We start from the raw sequence: 18991 nt of genomic DNA, 5'->3' as shown, positions 1-18991 counted from the left end.
CAGTCCCTGAACACAATGGAGAGGCACGAAAATGAACCTCAACCTGATCCAAACCTCATTGATTGGTCCTCTCCATCGGATCCGGATAACCCAATGAATTTCTCCAGGCTACGGAAATGGATCATCACAGTCTTCATGGGAATAATGGCTATTTGTGCCACATTTGCATCAAGTGTATTCAGTGTAGCAACGGATGCAACGGCCAAGGAGTTCCATGTTTCCCCAGAGGTGACCACATTGGGCACGTCATTATTTGTCTTGGTAAGTTCACTTGTCTCCCCGTTAGCATCCACAATATCAACAAGAATGCTCATATTCTGTATCCCGCAGGGTTTCTCTTTTGGGCCAATCTTTTGGGATCCTTTCAGCGAACTCTTTGGTCGCAAAACCCCGCTATTTATCGGCTTCTTCTGCTTCAGCATCTTCCAGATTCCAGTTGCTGTCGCCCAAAACCTTGAAACCATCATGATCTGCCGGTTTTGGGGAGGTTGCTTCGGAGCTGCACCTTTGGCAGTCGTCGGCGGAGCCCTGGCGGACATATGGAACCCAATTGATCGCACCATGGCAATCTGTATCTTTGGCGGCGGCACATTTATCGGTCCGGTGGGTGCTCCCATCATGGGCGGTTTCATCACCCAATCACATCTCGGCTGGCGCTGGACAGCATGGATAACCCTGATCATGAATGCCTTCTTTGGAATGCTCGCTTTTATTATCGTGCCAGAGACTCATGGACCAACGATCCTACAGCGACGGGCGAAGAAGGTCAGGCACGAGACGCACAACTGGGCCATCCATGCAGCCAAAGACGAAGCACCACTGCACTTGAAGACTATCACAACCGTGTACTTGCTTCGGCCATTCTATTTGCTGATCAGAGAGCCTATACTCTTGCTTGTGACGCTGTACCTCTCGTTCATTTATGGGATCTTGTACCTTTTCCTGGAAGCATATCCCGTGTCATTCCAAGAGCAGCGTGGATGGAATTTAGGGGTCGGAAGCCTGCCATTTATTTCAATAATCGTCGGAGTCGGCTTAGGATCCGCGGTGATGATTGTGTCGACAAGAACTAGATTTAGGCGGAAGTATATTCAGAGCGGGAACAAGGTCATTCCGGAGGAGAGACTTCCGCCGATGATATTGGGGGCGATGGCTCTTCCAATCGGCTTATTTTGGTTTGCGTGGACAAGTAGTCCAAAGATGACTTGGGTACCACAAGTCTTGGCCGGTGTCCCGGCGGGTATGGGAATCTATGTCGGCTTCTGGCAAGGACTGAATTATATCGTCGATTGCTATGGACCTTATGCAAATAGCGCAATTGCAGCGAACACATTTGTTAGATCCTTGGCAGGAGCGGGTTTCCCAATGTTTGCTGTGGCCATGTATCACACACTTGGCGTGGATTGGGCGACGACCTTGCTTGCGCTTCTATGTATAGCCTTCATACCCGCGCCGATCTTGCTCTTTGTCTATGGGCACAAAGTCCGTGGGTGGTCAAGATTTACCGGTTAATGGGCGGTTCCATCTTCGTCTTGTGTCATAGTTTAGCGGTACGAGCTATCGAGCCATTCGGTGAGAGCGTACCCACATGGAGCACTCATCTATTAAGTTTGCAAATGCCTTCTTTTGGACCGAGGGGAGGAATTTTCGCATATAATCCTTGACATTTTACTTCGTACATATAAAGATGCGAGCAGAGATGTCATTTCGAAGCTGATCCAGTTTGGTTGAATGGACAATATCTATCCACGGCATGGCCTTTAGACAGCGTTCCGCCACCGACCAAGAGCCGCCACAGTACTTCATAATCGCAGCGGCCAAGTGGCTAACGAACCATTTTCTGTAAGCTGGATCGTAAGTTGCTTCCATGCTTGCGTATGCCAGTACCCAGAGTTGAAGCTCCCAGAATTTTCGCACGCAATGATCATCGGGCAATAGAAAGAGATTCTCAATATGAGCCTTCAGATGCATAAGTGGGATTCGAGTTAGCATGGGTGCGAAGCCAGCCTTTCTTCGAATGTCAGCGAGAAAAAGAATCATTCCTAGACGCCAGATATGTTCCAAATCATGAGAAGGCTCATGCTCTGTGGTACCATTAAGGCTCAAAAGGGAGAGCAGGCGATGAATGAGCGGCATTAACCAGAACCCGACAATGCCATAATCGCTCCAAACCCGTAAAGGATTGATCTTAGCTTCCAAGGCTAGATACTCAATAGCGAGGCTAAGGTCCTCGAAGATGAAGCTAATCTCTGAAGCTCGGGGAAAGTCTTGCCGCCACCTGTTACAGACTCTCTTGACCAATGGCGGGAACCCACTGGCCGAATCGAACAATGGAAGCCCAGAAGAGAAACTATCAGGAAGTGGGAACACTGGCGCTGCATCTTGTGCACAGCTACCTATTACATCGACCCTATCGAGATCTTAGTGCTGGGGATGGGTGACTCAATGGGAAGGAATCCCAGGCGTACCACGTCAATATCAATCGCAATAAGCGATTTTCATTTAATGCATCCGGGCCACCTCGCAATGCTACAATTTTCTTCAGGCCGTTCATGTGTACTCGCCAGGTTTCGAAGTTACTCGTCATATGCTAGAGTATTGTCAGAAGATGTGATCATCAAGATGAAAGAAACTCTGCGCGCAAAATATACAAGTGGGAGGAACAAATGGGCACATACGTCGTGGCAAGCAAAACCAATAATGGAAGCGATAATACCGTCGCTTATAGCTACCGTTGGATCCGCAAGTCGGTTCTGAACGCACATAAGAGCTACCGCATGATGAGACAATGCTTCAAATGCTTCTCGTTGGCGATCAATTGGACGAAGCGAAGTAATGTGCAAAGCTGAATTGGAGAGCAATTGATGGAAGGCAGCCCCATCCGATAGCGCAAGTGGAAACCATATGTCCCGAAAGGGTTGAAAGTTGGCATGTCTGTCATCAAAAACTGCGAAACTCGTAAGAATTAATTCGATACCGACAGAATCAAAATTCTATATGGGTTCGACTGACTATTGATTATCAACCAATGCGCACGGCTATCCATTTCAATTGGATAACTTAAAAAGGGATCAGAAAAGGCTTTACTCGGCGAGGTAAAAGGGCTAAGTTTGCAGGCTGCTAGCAAGCCCTGGTCTTCTTTGACTTGAACCGAAGCAGAATCTGAGGCCGCTTCAGCCTCGCTGACCGGAGAATTCGACGGACGTGAGTCTGGCGTGGCTTCAAACACCATTGGTGCCGGGATGACAGGGCCAGCGTTTGAGATTTCGGATAATTGATTCATAAAGTCATTGGAGGCATCCTCTGATAAGAGAAATGTGGGTATCTGTAAAAGGTTTTGTCTTCCGTAGTTACCATTGCGTCTTCGAGCATGGCCTATATCCCGCATGACATGTTTTCGAATGACACGCTGAACAGAACGATCTTTAGGCTTTTTCGGATTACTTGTGTTGACAAAAGTAAAGCGACCTTGACCATGTCGAGCCGTGTGGGCTTCATTTCTCCCACTCGGAGCTTTGCGGGCATTGTTGCTGCACGAATGGGAGGCATGAGTAAAGCTTTGATACATTTTCATCAATATGAAAATCACCTACTCTCCAATTTTGTAAGACTTGTGAACCTCCATTTCACACTGTATCTCGTGACAAGGTCTAAAAAATAAGCTCGATGCGGGTTTTGTATCTCAAGATCTCAGAAGTGGGGACCCTTGAAACTTCCTAATAAGGTTGCCGGTATCCGGATCTGGGGGAAAGATCCGATGCAAGAAATGACACGATTGTTTGCATTTTGCAATTTATATATGGGAACTTTGGCCCATAAATTCTTTTTAAATGTAAGCAGTCTCCAGGCAATGGGAAAGGTACACGCGGTGCTCAATTGTAGTCAACAGTGTAACTTACAGTAGTAAGTTGAGAGAGATGGTAGTTCAAGTGGGTCCGTGGCTTTCCAGCGGCGACAGGGGACCATTTTCCTATTTAGTATTAGTATAACTGGTAGCGCGGGAGCTCTAAAGAGACTAACCAAATCAGAATGATGAGGTAATGTTCCTCTCCGTCTACTCCAATAAACCCTCTCCAACGGCTCTCCCTGCAACGGCTCTCCATTGCAGTGTGGAGGGTACCAAAACACCTGAACAATAACATTTTGTGAACGTGTTCCTCAAACTTAGTAATTATTTATCATCAGTCAGATGCTAGAGCAGTAGATCAACTATACCAAAAAGGCGGATCTCGTCCGTTTGGTCCCTCCATACCATTCATCTCTCGTATATGGCCCATAGTGATATATATGAGACCCTGAAGACCAAATTTTCTAGATCATCATTTCACGCCATCGTCGAATTCCTATCAATTTACGTTGGAGTGTACAGAACCCTTGCAATCATCACTTTATTTGTTAAACCTCATCCATCTCTAACTCTAAATATACTTGATTTCCTACGGATACAATGGAGAATCTTCCAAAAGACTACTTTGTCACCTCGCAGCAATTTACGAAGAACACTCATCGGGATGAGTACCCTGCTATCAATCCTTCGTCTGAGCCCTTGAGTCAGGCTGGAAAGGTCATTGTCATTACAGGGGCTAGCAAAGGTCTTGGACGTCTGGTGGGTCGCTTTCTTTTCGCCTTGTCCAAAACTTCTGCCGTTCTTTGAGAAATAACACCATCAACTCTTCTAGGGTTTCGCCGCATCCTTTGCTCGCGCCAGTCCAAGAGGAATTGTGATTGTTGGTCGAAATTTGGAACGCCTGAAAGCGACTGCAAAGGAAATTCGCGACATCAACCCTGAGGTTGACGTGCTGGCCGTTGCAGCAGACTTGGACGATCCCAACTCCGTGACAGCGCTTTGGGACAAGGTGAAGGCAAGGTTTGATACAGCGGATGTCCTTGTCAATAATGCTGGATCCTTTGCGCCTGCAGCGAACGTCGCAGATGTGAAGCCCGACGTGTGGTGGTCGGATTTTGTGAGCTCTGCCCAGCCGAAAATATCTCTCAATATTTGGCAATTGCAAAGCACTTCGAGAAACGATGCTGACCATATGCCATAGCAAACCAACGTTCGTGGAACATTCCTTGTTACGCAGGGCTTCCTCGAGCTTCTCGGATCGCAGAAAAAGGGGAACATCATCAACATGAGCACCAGCGCCGCCCTCAGCGTGTTTCCTGGGCTCTCGAGTTATAGCATCTCCAAGTTCGCCGTGATCCAGCTCCAAGCGTACGTTGCAGCTGAGTACCCCAACGTTACCGCGGTTACGCTCCATCCGGGCATTGTGAAGACCGACATGACAATTGACGCATTTATGCCATTCGCGGACGACACTGCGCAGCTGGTGGGTGGTGTTGGAGTATGGCTGGCAACTGAACAAGCGAAGTTTTTGAGTGGTCGCTATATCAGTGCCAATTGGGACGTTGAAGACTTGGTGGCGAGGAAGGATGAGATTCAATCCCAAAACTTACTTACTGCTGGTTTATTTGGAAAGTTTGGAAAGGAACAATTTGACTAATCATGCAACGATTGTGTCATCAAACTTATTTAGTCTATGCAGTACTGCAATTCTTATCTTTTATTTTTATTTTCATTTTCCAGGATATATTTTTTACAGCGATGGCGTTTTGTCAGGAAAATAACTGACGGATTGAAGACTGAAAGCTCTAGATGGTGCGTGTAACAGTAAAGGTCACGGCAATTGTCTTCGATAAAGGCGCTAGTGAGATACTCTTTCAGTAGCAACGTAGACTTTAAGAATGGCTCAGGTCGAGTCAAAGGTATGTCGGCCTGCAGTCATGGCAAAGAAGTAATGCAATTACGTGTATCTCAGTAGTCAATATCAATCCTTGTCAACAATGTTATAAGACGCCAAGTAAACAATGGTTACCCCCGTACCCCCCCGGCCATCGGTTTCAGTCACCGCCTGCGATCTCGCTTGGCCTTCTACAACCGGTGCGTTTAGCGAGACAGATCGCTGTCTCTTTGACCAAATGGCCGTCAAGGGACCCTCTCAGGCTGTCAGGCTCTCTGCTGTAGAAAGAGACGAGCCCCCGATAGGCAGATAAAGTGTCGCTTTGATTACATGTCCATTGGGAGGCTGCCCCCCAGGTACAATAGTCATTTGCAAAGTCTTTGTACACTACAATACACAAAAAGGCATGATCTCGGCGGTCCATGGCTTTTGGCTTCTGGGTTGGGAATAGATTTTGGTCCGCAAGCAGGTTTCTTTTAGTCAACTCGTCTAACTCGTTCCTCACTCCATTCCGATTCTTTGGTCTCAATTCCTCCAATCCCTTTGGAGCATCCGGCCGCTCCATCTTCAACTCCGGCATTCGTGGATTGGCCATTTCTGCCGTCATGTCAACTTCTCAGCGCTTGGGTGTACCAATTGGTGCCTCCCAGCCTAACAATACTCGATCCATGTCGACCGCTCAGCTTTTGACCGACTCGCTGGAGAAGCCGGCCCTTGACGATCGCTCTTACCGTGTCATTGAGCTCCCGAACAAGCTAGAGGCTATGCTTGTACATGATCCAGAGACTGACAAAGCAAGCGCCGCCATGGATGTCAATGTTGGTGCTTTCAGCGATGCGGACGATATGCCGGGAATGGCTCATGCAGTGGAGCATTTGCTTTTCATGGGTACAGAGAAGGTAGGGCCACTGAAACCCCACGTGTGCGTTGGTAGCCGGCTGTTCTGAAATCGTGTCTCAGTACCCCCAAGAGAATGCCTACAACCAGTACCTCGCTGCTCATTCAGGATACTCGAACGCTTTCACGGCCGCTACGTCAACAAACTATTTCTTCGAAGTCGCGGCGGCTTCCCACGCGCCCGATGGAGAGCACAGCACAAACACCCGGGAAACTTCCCCGCTATATGGCGCACTGGACCGCTTTGCTCAGTTTTTCATCGCGCCCCTCTTTCTTGAAGAGACACTGGACCGGGAGCTTCGAGCAGTGGATTCAGAAAACAAGAAGAACCTTCAGAGTGATCCCTGGCGTTTGCATCAGCTCAGCAAGTCGCTCTCGAACCCCGAGCATCCTTACTGTCACTTTTCAACCGGCAACCTACAGACTTTGCGGGACGAACCGCGCAAGCGTGGCATCGATGTCCGGAAAGAATTCATGAAATTTCATGAAAGGGAATATTCCGCCAATAGGATGAGATTAGTGGTGCTTGGCCGCGACTCGCTCGACGATCTGGAAGACTGGGTGGTAGAATTGTTTTCTGGCGTTCGAAATAAGGATCTGCCTCAAAATCGATGGGATCATGTGCAGCCGTTGACAAAAGATCAACTACTCACTCAAATTTCCGCAAAACCGGTCATGGAGATGCGATCCTTGGACATTGTCTTCCCTTATATGGATGACGACGACTTCTTCATGTCGCAACCAAGTCGATATATCAGCCACTTGATTGGCCACGAGGGACCAGGAAGTATTTTGGCGTACATCAAAGCAAAGGGCTGGGCCAATGGCTTAGCCTCTGGCCCAATGCCCCTGAGTCCCGGCTCTGCGTTCTTTACAGTGTCAATCCGTCTCACCGAGAATGGACTAGACAACTACTTGGAAGTAGTCAAAGTCGTCTTCCAATACATTGCGATGATTCGAAAGACCCCACCGCAGGAGTGGATCGTCGAGGAGATCCAAAAGATGAACATTGTCGATTTTCGATTCAAGCAAAAGACTCCAGCAAGCAGCTTCACTAGCAAGTTGTCGCAGGTCATGCAGAAACGCATCCCCCGCGAGTGGCTGCTGAGTGGTTCGCGCCTGATTCGAGAGTATGACCCTAATGCCATAAGCAAAGGTCTTTCATTTTTGCGTCCGGACAACTTTAGGATGAGTATCATCAGTCAGACCTTTCCTGGAAACTGGGACCAACGGGAAAAGTGGTATGGCACCGAGTATAGAAGCGACAATGTTTCACAGGAGTTCCTCGATGAATTAGCACGGATCGAGCCTAGCCTAGAGAAGACCTTGCCCACGGAATTGCATCTGCCACACAGAAACGAGTTCATACCGACCAAGCTTGAGGTTGAGAAATGGGAGGTGTCTGAGCCCAGCAAGGCACCGAAGCTGCTCAGACACGATGACAAGGTCAGAATATGGTGGAAGAAGGATGACCAATTTTGGGTCCCCAAGGCCAATGTGTTCATCACTTTACGCACTCCATTGGCTTACACGACTCCTGAATGTGCCGTCAAGACCAAGCTTTTTTGTGAATTAGTCAGAGATTCTCTTGCTGAGTATTCATACGACGCCGAAATCGCTGGCCTCGAGTACAGCCTCAGCAGCAATTCCATCGGCATCGATATCGAAGTTAGCGGATACAACGACAAGATCCCTGTTCTGCTGGAAAAGGTTCTCACATCAATGAGAGACTTGGAGGTCAAGCCGGATAGATTTCACATCATTCAAGAGAGACTTTTGCGAGGCTTCCGAAACGTTGAGTATCATCAGCCTTTCCAGCGTGTAGGGGAATTCAGTCGTTGGCTCAACAGTGAGAAGAGCTGGATTAACGAGCAATATCTGGCCGAGCTTCCTCACCTGACCCCAGAGGATATTCGAACATTCTTCCCCAATCTGCTGCGACAAGTTCATGTCGAAGCACTTGTGCATGGAAATCTCTACAGAGATGATGCGTTGAAGCTGACTGATCTTGTCGAAGCTACATTAAAGCCTCGACCGTTGCCCCAGTCTCAGTGGCACGTTCGGCGATCGCTTCTGCTTCCGCAGGGATGCAACTATATCTACCCAAGAGCTCTTAAAGACCCCGCCAACATCAACAACTGCATTGAATACCTTCTCTTCATCGGTGAAAATCCCGACAGAGCCCTTCGAGCTAAGCTACTTTTGCTGGCACAACTGGCCGAGGAGCCAGCTTTTGATCAGCTTCGAACAAAGGAGCAGTTAGGATATGTCGTCTTCTCAGGTCTCCGATTAGCGGCAACTACGATGAGCTACCGCATCCTCATCCAGAGTGAGCGGACACCGGAATACCTCGAACAGCGCATCAACTCTTTCCTCATCCAACTCGGCAAAGAGCTAGAGGAGAAGTCTGTGGAGGACTTTGAAAAGCTCAAGCGTAGCTTGATCAACAAGCGTCTCGAGAAGGTGAAGAATCTTAATCAGGAAAGCGACCGCTTCTGGAACCATATTGGCAACGAATATTACGATTTCGAGCAGGGTCAGTCTAACGGTTTTATAAACCCCTCACAAGCACCATTTAGCTAACATTAGTCTCAGTCGATTATGACGTGGCCCATTTGAAGCCAGTCACCAAGGACGAGGTTCTTTCCTTTTTCCACCACTATATTCACCCATCATCTCCCACTCGCGCAAAGCTTTCTGTCCACTTGCTTGCCCAAACTTCACCTCATGCAATTGCGGAGAAGACGTCTCCAGCGGAGCAACTTGAACAGCTTCTCGAGCTCTTGCAGAAAAGCCTTCCTTCTCTTGGTGTCGAGGTGCAGGCCGACAAACTCCGACGTAGATTTGACGGCGTCAAACTTGCCAATGGCCAAGATGGCATCGTATCTGCTATCAAAAATTATCTTTCTGAAGACTTACAAATGCAGGCTGAGCCTATCGAAGAGATCCTTGCTCAGGGAAAGCAGTTGCTCGCTATGGCACTACCTAGTCTGGGAATTGAAGTCTCCCATGATGAGCAGCTTCCGGAGAGTAAAACTGACCCCGCAACTGACACGGTAAAGAACGCGGTCATTATAGACAATGTCTATGAATTTAAGGCTCGATTGGCGGTATCTCATGGTGCAGCAGCCGTCAAGCCTCTGGGCGAATTCGAGGAGAACGACCCCAAGCTCTGATTAGTAGGTGTTCGCTTTGAATAAGCTTTTCTATTAGATTCTAGACGAATTTGACCTGTCTAAATTCGGCATGTGAGCATTGACGTTGGCGCGTGGCTTCGAGCGTTTCGGCGTATCTAAAGATGAGCCATCCTTTCTGATTCAGGCAGCTGCGCTGTATGGCTGCGATGGATAATGAAGAGCCGTGAATACTAGAAATAAAACAAATAAATGACTTTATGTCACAAGGTCTGCAGATGCTGCCATCTATTTCGTCCCTTTATGTTGAAAGATGGAAAAGTGAGAATTATTGGGTGTGAATATCAATATATTTACATAGGCACACACCGCTTGGTTAGACCGACGCCGGTCAAAATTTGGAAATCCACCGCAATATATTGTAAAAACACACGGGCTTACTGTTATGCACACCTGGATTCAAAATGTGTGAAGCACTCTTAACTTAGGAACCACGGAGCAACATCGTCATTTCGCGCCGGGGTCGACAACATTGCCCAACTCATAGCTTCACACACCAGGAGTGTACCTAACCTGCGCTGCCGCATTTGAACTCATTGACAACCCAAGAATTCGCGCACAATGTCAACGGTTGCGGGCGCGTCACTTCAGACGTCTTATCCGTACGTTCGCACCCTTCCCTGGCTCTGCTCAAGAGTCGGTCCACGTCCATAAATCCGCTCCTCGATACCTTCACACCGCAAAGCCAGCATACCTTAGCCTTCGCAAGATATGAAGTTTCGCATCTTTGAGGTGTTGGCCCAATTTTATGGATGCCGTAAATTCCACAGGTTGCACGATTGTCAAAGTGAAAGACTTGCAGAGACTTTGGACTACGTCTTGAGACAGAGACTATGCGCATGATCCGTACCTAGTCTTAGTCGAGCCTTTCATCAATTGAATGGCACTGCTTGCAATCCTTAACGCCATATGAGTGGCTGAGTTGTTCGGGAGCTTGCTAACAACTTTTCTGGGCACATAGACCAACTCTCCCGAATGCATTCAATGCGAACCAACCAAAAACGATACGCCTCTACCCCTTAAGTAACTACACCTTTGGGACGAAAGAAAACCAGCCCGAGGAAGATCCTTCAGTCCTTGCACGCCTGAAGAGACTCGAGGAGCACTACGAACAATATGGCATGCGCCGGACATGCGAGGGCGTCCTAGTCTGCCATGAGCACAATCACCCGCATATCTTGATGCTTCAGATTGCAAATGCATTTTTTAAGCTGTACGTCTGCACGTTACACTATTCGGAATTCCAAGGCATCCACTGTGAGAATATTATTTGGGCTGACGTTTCATGCCCTTCTGTAGTCCGGGTGACTATCTCCACCATACAGACGAAGAGATCGACGGATTCAAGAACCGCCTCAACGAACGATTAGCCCCTGTTGGCACGCAATTTTCAGGTGAAGGCGTCAATGACGAGTGGGAGATTGGTGACACTCTGGCACAGTGGTGGCGACCAAATTTTGAAACGTTCATGTATCCGTTCATTCCGGCCCATGTGACACGGCCAAAGGAATGCAAAAAGCTTTACTTTATTCAGCTTCCTCGAAGCAGTACGTGAAGACTCCGAACCTATTGAAAATGGTTACTCAATGACAGGCACTAACGCGGCTCAGAGGTCCTTTCTGTCCCTAAGAACATGAAACTGCTCGCCGTTCCGCTTTTCGAACTCTATGACAACACTGCGCGATATGGCCCCCAACTCTCTGCTATTCCTCATCTCCTTTCTCGGTACAACTTTGAATTCGTCGACGAAAATGGCAATGTGGTTGCCGTGACGCCAGGCGGAACTCCCGAGGGCGAAAACGCGCCGAAGACAAAGGTACTAGCAGGTGGTGATGAAGACGAGGAGCAGAAGATTGGAAATGGGGAAGCGGGAGATGCGATGGAGGGAACCGGAGAGAATGGCGTTGCATAGTTTAGCGCAGGCGCAGAAAAGCATTGTTTTGCTCGTCGTCTATTTCTGGGCTTGGGTCAGGATCATGATTGTCGCATTCTAGGCGCGTGGCGATTTCACTAGGTTCAGCTGAAAGTTACTTTGCCCCTTTTACTAAGATTCATAATAATTCTTTGTTCGATATATATCTTATGTCGATTGCAATTTGCTCTATTTTGAGGGTGTGTTTTCAGGGACTCCCTTTGAGACTCAGACGGTTAACTTAAGCTGTCTGACTGATTATTACGTAAAGTCCATACAACAACAACAACAACCTTCACTCCATTTCGTCTTCTTCAGTCATTCCAAAGCTACATCTGATCTTTGCCTACCTTCAGATGACCATCTGGAATTTGAGTGCTCACAAGAGGATTCTATAGAGCAGCTCCACGCTGGGAGGATTGCTGAAATGCAGTGTTGTACGATAAGATATTGGGTTTGGTAGAACGATGGCACGGATGATGTCGCGGGAAAGACGTTACAAAAGGTTCTTGAAGACTAGTCAGGTAGGATGATAGAGAGGAGGAAGGATAAGTATAATTGTAGTTCAGAACAGAGACTGAGCTCATGAATTGCGCTTCCCAATTGTTGTCTCTCGGTTTCCTCCTCAGTCCCTTCCAATGAAAATGACAACTGCCGAGAGCATCGACTTCTGACCGGTTCTTTCTTTTACACGTATACTTTTTTTTTCTTTGAATCATTCGTCTTCTACGGGGCTCTCCTTGGCAGCTTCGTCCCCTCTTTCGGTGCTGATTAAATCAGTGGTGTTGCCATGCCAGCTGTTTGTGTCTAGAACGGCGAGACTAAGCTTTGCAACTGTTGTTTACTTCTTCACTCTTCCTCTCAACACTTGTAACCCACAACTCGGTTTGAGAAAAGCCATTACTATCCCTACCTATTCTGAGAGAAGTTTTCAGCCCTTCGTTTTCGTCAGCAAGTTTCCTTCAGCTTTGCCTTTGCTTTTCTTCTCATTTGCCTCGCGGGTCTGCTAACTTTCTTGAAAACATCACTGTCAACGTCGCAGTGCAACACTGAGGTGCGTTTTACAGTCGTATCATCAGGGAATTCGATTCATAATGCACCGAGACTCCTTTTGTTGGTCCACTGACGTTTCTGTCTTTAGTGATTGATACATCTGTCGTGCAACCCATGCAGCGTGGCAGCAGATCCAGAAAGCTGGTAACCGCTGTTATACTTCCTTAGCTCCTAACCTCTGCAAGGTCCCGAACCCTTTGGGAGTCAGCCTTTTGTTCCGGCAAACTGACATGCATATGTGTCTGCTCGCAAACTCAGCTTGTGACACTACTCTCATAAAATAAAAGCTAAGCCACCTTACCGCCTTCCTTTGGGCTAGCTCCAGCATCTCTCGTTCTTACAAAAGTTACCTTGGACACGCAAATCCACCATTGCAATGGAAACCTGGTCGATTACAGGAGATCCTGACTCTGATAATTCCGATGGCTCTTTCATTGATGATTCTTTCATGATACCGTCTCCACCTCTGTACAGGTCAAACACGCCCACAATGCAATCTGCTGCACCAGCAAGCCAAGAGCAGAGCCTCAATGATCGTCCTCAGCCCATTTTTGTGAGGAAAAGCAGTCTAGTATCTAGGGACCCTCCGGAAATCTCTGAATTTCGCACGCCACGTCGGCCCTGTCGGGTTCATTGGGTGCGAGGAAGCGGACTGACAAATGATCAACCCTCTGTTGGACACTCTCGCTCTCCATTATGGTCTATAGGTATCACGACTGATAGCCGTGGCCGTGATAATTCAGAGAAAGTTTTGGACGACGGCAGTGACGGAGAGGAAAGTAACACTGACGACACAGTTAGACCAACTAGACAACCTAGAAACCATTGGTCAGCATCAAATAAACACCAGGAACGCGTTCAAATGAAGCAGAAGCAGGCTCCTCTTGGAGATTCGATGAAGCAGGTCGACGGTACTACCTATGACTGCTACCCTTGGTCAACGACAGGTTCAGCCCCTAGTGATGAAGCAATCCAGTCACAATTTTACAGGACTGATCATGTATCTGACCGTCATCACCAACCCCGTGCCGAAAAGGAGACTGAATACCATCATCAACCCGCTTTCACTCCGGGCTCGAAGTCTGAAGCACATGTCTCGTCTAACGCAAGCAATTCAGAAAAGCCTCCAGAACGCCGGAGGAGCTCTGGGCGACAGGCAAGTCTCGAGGAGCAATTTGGTCATCTCCGAATGGTACCTGCACCAGCGATGAGTCAATTTCCCATGACGACTTTCCCAGCGCCAAATGCGTACTATGACTTGCATACTGGAGCGATCTATTTCATGCCTTACCCACCAGGAGCATTCGCACCCGCACCAGTGCCTGGTCGCCCATCAAAATCGACGCGTCGCAAAAGACATTCATCTCAGGGAGCAAAGTCCAGTTTGCCTACCGAAGATCCTTCACGTTCCCAGAGTGAGACTAATCAGCCGGATGCCGCTTCTCCACGCAAGGGACGTCATTCACGAAATGTTACTGTATACAGCACGGTGCGAGAAGATCAGCAGACGAAGGTCCAAGTTATTCAGGGCGGTCTTGCGAGAATGGAAATTGAAGAATAGACGATTGGGGAAACCATTGGAAGAGACAATGGTTCAAGAAACGGAGGAGGCAGAGGGTATTCAGGAGTTTGACACACAAGATACAGCGGCTGATTCACAACATGGCTTCGTTATTAGATTGCATAGAGAAGAGAGCCTACGGTTACGGCATGGACTGGGCTTCCTTTTTGCTCAATAGAATGATACAAATCGCATTACACTTGGGGGATACAGAATAAGTTGTGGATGGAAAAGGAGCGGCGGAAACAGAAATGCATTGGCGAAAAGCTGTCCCTATTAATATTCCTGGCAGCATTATTTTAATATTACTCTAACCCTAATTTATCCATGGTTATCAATTGCAATTTGCAATTGATAAAGCTATTTTTTTTTATTCTTTACCTAGACATTATTTCTCTTGTGCTCTCGTCATGTACGCGGCGCTTGACCTTGAAGAATTGAAGAAAAAGTGTTTTAACTTGCTTTGAGACGATAATAATATGATATTACGAATTCGTCTTTAAATTTTTCTGTACTGGAAACGCATAGAGAAGTGGAATTATGGAGAAATCTTGACAAGTCGAGACCATTTCAGCGGCTTGCATAGCATAACGTCTCATTTGTCTCGCGTATCAGTGCCATCGACCTGCAGATCCTTCTCATTTGGAGGCCAAATAAGAGGGCAATAAGAAAAAAAGAGAGTTATAAAAGCTAATTGGAAATTTTGTAGAAAAAGATGCCCGAAAGGAAAACGAAATCCCAGTTCACGTAATAATTCCCAGTGCGCATTGACCGACCGTATCTACTGGACGGTAAGAATCTTTGCTTTGGCTTCCTTGGCATGCAACAAGGCATCACGCCAGGCGTCCACCTGTTCCAACGCACGCTTCGGTTCCTTCTTTCGCATGAGCAAAAACCCTTGAATCTCTGCGGGAGAGATGCGACCGTCGGGAAGATGATCAGCAAAGTCCCGCGCAATAGATCGCAACTCTTCGTACGGCAGAGTTCCGTCCTTCTTCTCTCGAGCTGCTGCGCGGGAGGCTTTGCGAGCATGCTTGGTCTTGACGGTGCCATGGAGGCTGCCGTTTGAGTTTTGACGCTTGTGAGAATGATGACCGGCTTTTGTGTCTTCGTTGGAGTACATGCGGATAAACAGTTCGCGAATTTGATCTTTTGTCGCGAGATCGAATTGGACTTGCATATCCACGCGGCCGGGACGAATGAGGGCATCGTCCAGATTGTCAGGATAATTCGTAGTCATGACGAGCACTCGGCCTTCGTGCGATGCCACGCCGTCAATTGCGTTCAACAGACCAGAGAGCGAAATGCCCTTGTCCTTGTCCTTCTTCTCGTCTTGCTCCTGCTTCAGCGCTCGAGCGACTTCCACGAGACCCCATTCGGATGGAGACTTGGACCCGGCGTCCTCCATGTCCGCGTCGCTCTTCTCCTTGCGCTTCAGACCCGCACTGTCAATGTCTTCGAGAAGCACGACGCAGCGTTTGGGGAGGTGATTGAGTAGCGCGCAGAGTTCTTCTTCTGTCAACGTCGGTTCAAGCAGTGAAATGACGTAAATGTCAAGACCAAAGATGCCGGCAATAGCAAAGCTCAGACTAGTCTTGCCACAGCCCGACGGGCCGTGGAAGAGATAGCCTCGCCGGTACGGAATGCCGCGGTTAGCGTACCAGCGTGCAGTGGCTGGATGAAGATACTCGTTGATATCAAGCAGCACGCGAGCCTTTTGCACCGAATCAAGCACCACCGTGTTCAGGGCTCGAGACGGACGGGCAGCCACACGTGTCCATGTGGCGCCATTGTTCTTTCGGCTTTCCTTTGATGCCGGTCGGCGGATCACGGTCAGCGCCTTTTCCCGCGTCGAATTGTGTTCTCGAATCTCTTCAAGCAACTCCTTGAGCGGCTCAGTCGACCGACCGACGCGGGTCAAGGAAGCAATTTCGTACTCGGTGGGACGGTAGTAGGATTCGCGGGTCTGTTTTCTGCGAGAAAAGATAAACAAGCTGCCCTTATGAAAGAACATGTGTTTGCCAGAATAAGGCTCGAAGCGAGGGGGTGTCTTTGCGTATGCCGCTCGGAAATTGAGGAGCTTGACATCACCATATCCTTCAATGTGGGTAGGCCGGTAATTTTCGCTCGGTTTGATCTTGGACGCAGTGGTGTCCTTTGAGTTTCCGTCATCAGATTCATCGTCCGAGTCCGAGTCCGAATCATCATCAGTGTCCCATGCAGTGAAGGAGCCACTCGTCACCTTGAGTGAGCGACACCGCATCGTCATATTCTGCTCTGCCACCCATCTCATGACGTCGTCGTAAATGTCATCTTCAGACTCGACGCTAATGGTTGAAGTAAACCACTGGCAGAAACGCTCGTAGAGACGTTGCCAGATGTACTGAGCAGATGTGATCAAAGCAAAGATCAGAAAGCCAATAGATACGAGAATGGTAATGTCAAAACCAAGGGCGTGAAAGAGGAATTCTGAGATTGCAGAGTAGCCCGGGATGAAGGCTTCAAGAATGTTAAGGGGAATTCTGGGCACGTAGGAATCGGTATCATTGGCTGCGGCGTCTTGCGGCGGCTGCCCTGAGAGCAATGGGATCTGAGTAAGTGATCGAACCATCTTCTCAGATCCCCCGAAGAGGATTGCGAATCAAGGATCAAGTGTGAGATTGGGGCGAGAATTAGAATTGCAGTCTCAGGTGAGAGCTTTTTTTGGCGAATTTGAGAGAGGGGGAGAGAAAGAGAGAGAGAGAGAGAGGAAGGAGCATAACTCCCACCTTTAAAAACACAACTTGGGGGCTTTGAGGCTGATTTCTCCGCTTCTTTATACGCTGCATTGTGTGTGATTCACTCTTCAGCCTTTCCAGGCAACCAATGACGATGTTTTTAGGCATCCAACAGGACATGGCTCCATCATCTCCAAAGTGAATTGGAGTCAAAATGGCCCGTGCCGCTTGTCTTTGACAACGGGTTTTCTTTGAGATCAAAGCACCACGGGGGCAATCGTAATAAGAATAAATATCCCTGGCCTTGTATGCCAACAGCGTACATGCTGACGCGGTGCGCGCCATGCAGCTCATGCATACCTCCCCATGTTCACGGCGTCGCTTTCTGTTAGTCAAGATACTCAACTTTTGAGTCTGAGGGCCAATCAAGCCATGTCTGTTCAAAAGGTCAGGCGGGGCAAAGGAGGGCATCGCAGCCTTGTCCCCGCTCCATGACATAAAAAGAAAAGCCAAGAGCAGGGGAAACAAATAAAACGTCGAGAGAGATGGAGGATGCGGGTAATTGGTTGCCTAAATACAAGGATCTCATGCATCGCCAGCTGGTTTATTCGTGGCTGATCTGCACCACACAAGGCAGCCGCCCACGTGACAAGACCCATGAAATCCAATCATTACCACAGTATCATCATCTATACCACAGTAGATCTAACGGTGTTCATTTCAGACGTTATGAGCGTCGGTGATTGATAGGTCCAAGTTCCCACGTGGCTGAGACATTACTGCACTGATGCTCATAAGACGTCGCGGTTTCAATTTGACGCGAATATGTAAACATATAAGAATTGGCTTACTGTCAGATCTGAGTCTGTTTCAGTATGGGACGTGGAGAGACTATGGAGACCTTTCGTTCTCTCCAGATGGTCTCTCACCCATTACAATATCTAAGCCAAAAAAATTTTCGACTTATTGCAACACCAATAGAGTAATTTGCCTGATGAGATTTTCGCGCCAGGAAATGGACGCCTCTACGACAGGAAATCGCTGCTGGCCTAGAACGCTCTATGGCCCATGTCTATGCAGAGTTTATAAATTCCTCCGTGGCTTCGCGGCCTTGCTTCATCCGTCTCTCTCTTCTACACTCTACATGTTGCAGCTTTTCACACACACTTGCTGCCTTTCGCACCGTCGAGACGGCGCAGCCATAGTTCTGATTCTAATTTGCAATGATCAGCGATGGCCTGTCCAATCCGAAATACGTCAGCCCTAAACCGCAGGAGCCCCTGCCATACAGTCCCATTAAGTCTTCGCCGCAGACCGAGGTGGCGGCAATGGCAAATGGAGTGACTAACTCCCAGCTCATCACAGTATGAGACTAAATCCACCTGAACTCGACGACCGACACACACAGTGCCCGGCATGCCGGCCTGGATCGCAACCCGCTAACAGAGCATGAACCCCGGCGCCTTCATCCTGCACTGCCACATCCAGCCTCACCTCGCGGGTGGCATGGCCATGGCGATGCTCGACGGCGTGGGCAAGCGGCCAGCTATCCCGGCAGCGTACGGTCCGAATGACAGCGGCATGGGCATGCAGGGTCGGGAGGACTTATTACGGGGCAGCCATGCGAGTTCTGACGGTCTAGAAGCGTTAGATTTCCAATGCGATGCAATGCAATCGTTTCGTTCGTTCGAGCGAGCGTGCGTGCGCGGCGGTATCCATTCTATGAGACTCGTTAATTCTAGCTTTCCGTGCGTGTGACCGTTTCGCCTGCGTGAGCCCATCGTAATCCGTATTCTCTCGTCGTCGCAATCCTTCAGCGGTGGCAATCCTTTGTATTGTAGCAGCAGTCCTTTCCGTATCCATGAGCGGCGGTAATCGTAATATTCGTTGCTCGCCCGAAATCCAGTCCTTCAAGA

General features: G+C 48.5%; 8 protein-coding genes across 8 annotated transcripts; 6 read left to right on the top strand and 2 right to left on the bottom strand.

Annotated features, from left to right (window-relative positions):
* Positions 1 to 15: 15 nt before the first annotated feature.
* L228DRAFT_232681 (MFS transporter) lies at positions 16 to 1512 on the top strand (the record flags this gene model as incomplete). The annotated part of the gene is made up of 2 exons (XM_018330601.1): positions 16 to 261; positions 331 to 1512. 2 exons carry the CDS (start codon positions 16 to 18, stop codon positions 1510 to 1512), a joined length of 1428 nt encoding a protein of 475 aa, XP_018185722.1.
* On the bottom strand, positions 1240 to 3731 carry L228DRAFT_284902 (hypothetical protein). Its single transcript, XM_018336276.1, has 5 exons — positions 3594 to 3731; positions 3013 to 3530; positions 2679 to 2947; positions 2469 to 2590; positions 1240 to 2410 (listed from the first exon to the last, which is right to left on the bottom strand). Exons 1-5 carry the CDS (start codon positions 3623 to 3625, stop codon positions 1669 to 1671), a joined length of 1683 nt encoding a protein of 560 aa, XP_018185721.1. The 5' UTR covers positions 3626 to 3731; the 3' UTR covers positions 1240 to 1668.
* A 382-nt stretch (positions 3732 to 4113) lies between these two features.
* On the top strand, positions 4114 to 5547 carry L228DRAFT_223161 (NAD(P)-binding protein). Its single transcript, XM_018330317.1, has 3 exons — positions 4114 to 4606; positions 4680 to 4964; positions 5049 to 5547. Exons 1-3 carry the CDS (start codon positions 4448 to 4450, stop codon positions 5502 to 5504), a joined length of 900 nt encoding a protein of 299 aa, XP_018185720.1. The 5' UTR covers positions 4114 to 4447; the 3' UTR covers positions 5505 to 5547.
* Positions 5548 to 6409: 862 nt separating this feature from the next.
* Positions 6410 to 9814, top strand: L228DRAFT_253943 (LuxS/MPP-like metallohydrolase; the record flags this gene model as incomplete). The annotated part of the gene is made up of 3 exons (XM_018333790.1): positions 6410 to 6640; positions 6702 to 9174; positions 9234 to 9814. 3 exons carry the CDS (start codon positions 6410 to 6412, stop codon positions 9812 to 9814), a joined length of 3285 nt encoding a protein of 1094 aa, XP_018185719.1.
* A 475-nt stretch (positions 9815 to 10289) lies between these two features.
* On the top strand, positions 10290 to 11872 carry L228DRAFT_249839 (cleavage and polyadenylation specificity factor, 25 kDa subunit). The gene is made up of 4 exons (XM_018333179.1): positions 10290 to 10434; positions 10794 to 11045; positions 11132 to 11379; positions 11443 to 11872. The coding sequence occupies exons 1-4, from the start codon at positions 10394 to 10396 to the stop codon at positions 11742 to 11744; spliced, it is 843 nt and encodes a 280-aa protein (XP_018185718.1). The 5' UTR covers positions 10290 to 10393; the 3' UTR covers positions 11745 to 11872.
* A 1225-nt stretch (positions 11873 to 13097) lies between these two features.
* Positions 13098 to 14358, top strand: L228DRAFT_284898 (hypothetical protein; the record flags this gene model as incomplete). Its single annotated transcript, XM_018336275.1, has 1 exon — positions 13098 to 14358. Exon 1 carries the CDS (start codon positions 13174 to 13176, stop codon positions 14356 to 14358), a length of 1185 nt encoding a protein of 394 aa, XP_018185717.1. The 5' UTR covers positions 13098 to 13173.
* Positions 14359 to 15139: 781 nt separating this feature from the next.
* Positions 15140 to 17255, bottom strand: L228DRAFT_253942 (P-loop containing nucleoside triphosphate hydrolase protein; the record flags this gene model as incomplete). The annotated part of the gene is made up of 2 exons (XM_018333789.1): positions 15140 to 16917; positions 17222 to 17255. The coding sequence occupies 2 exons, from the start codon at positions 17253 to 17255 to the stop codon at positions 15140 to 15142; spliced, it is 1812 nt and encodes a 603-aa protein (XP_018185716.1).
* Positions 17256 to 18298: 1043 nt separating this feature from the next.
* Positions 18299 to 18833, top strand: L228DRAFT_270254 (hypothetical protein; the record flags this gene model as incomplete). Its single annotated transcript, XM_018335390.1, has 2 exons — positions 18299 to 18439; positions 18522 to 18833. The coding sequence occupies 2 exons, from the start codon at positions 18299 to 18301 to the stop codon at positions 18831 to 18833; spliced, it is 453 nt and encodes a 150-aa protein (XP_018185715.1).
* Positions 18834 to 18991: the final 158 nt, after the last annotated feature.

The sequence above is a fragment of the Xylona heveae genome (assembly GCF_001619985.1).
Source record: "Xylona heveae TC161 unplaced genomic scaffold L228scaffold_10, whole genome shotgun sequence".
Taxonomy (NCBI): Eukaryota; Fungi; Ascomycota; class Xylonomycetes; order Xylonales; family Xylonaceae; genus Xylona; species Xylona heveae.
Note: the sequence above shows the minus strand (reverse complement) of the source record. Positions and strands in the feature narration are given on the sequence as shown.

Bases quoted from the DNA above. Each gene is read 5' to 3' on its own strand.
- L228DRAFT_284902 (XM_018336276.1), bottom strand. From the start codon at position 3,625: ATGGAGGTTCACAAGTCTTACAAAATTGGAGA. The intron at 3,531-3,593 runs GTAGGTGATTTT...CCATTCGTGCAG, and splicing joins AAGTCTTACAAAATTGGAGA to CAACAATGCCCGCAAAGCTC. The intron at 2,591-2,678 runs GTATGTGCCCAT...ACAATACTCTAG, and splicing joins TTGGTTTTGCTTGCCACGAC to CATATGACGAGTAACTTCGA.
- L228DRAFT_223161 (XM_018330317.1), top strand. From the start codon at position 4,448: ATGGAGAATCTTCCAAAAGACTACTTTGTCACCTCGCAGCAATTTACG. The intron at 4,607-4,679 runs GTGGGTCGCTTT...CAACTCTTCTAG, and splicing joins GCAAAGGTCTTGGACGTCTG to GGTTTCGCCGCATCCTTTGC. The intron at 4,965-5,048 runs GTGAGCTCTGCC...CATATGCCATAG, and splicing joins ACGTGTGGTGGTCGGATTTT to CAAACCAACGTTCGTGGAAC.
- L228DRAFT_249839 (XM_018333179.1), top strand. From the start codon at position 10,394: ATGTCAACGGTTGCGGGCGCGTCACTTCAGACGTCTTATCC. The intron at 10,435-10,793 runs GTACGTTCGCAC...CTGGGCACATAG, and splicing joins TCACTTCAGACGTCTTATCC to ACCAACTCTCCCGAATGCAT. The intron at 11,046-11,131 runs GTACGTCTGCAC...GCCCTTCTGTAG, and splicing joins GCAAATGCATTTTTTAAGCT to TCCGGGTGACTATCTCCACC.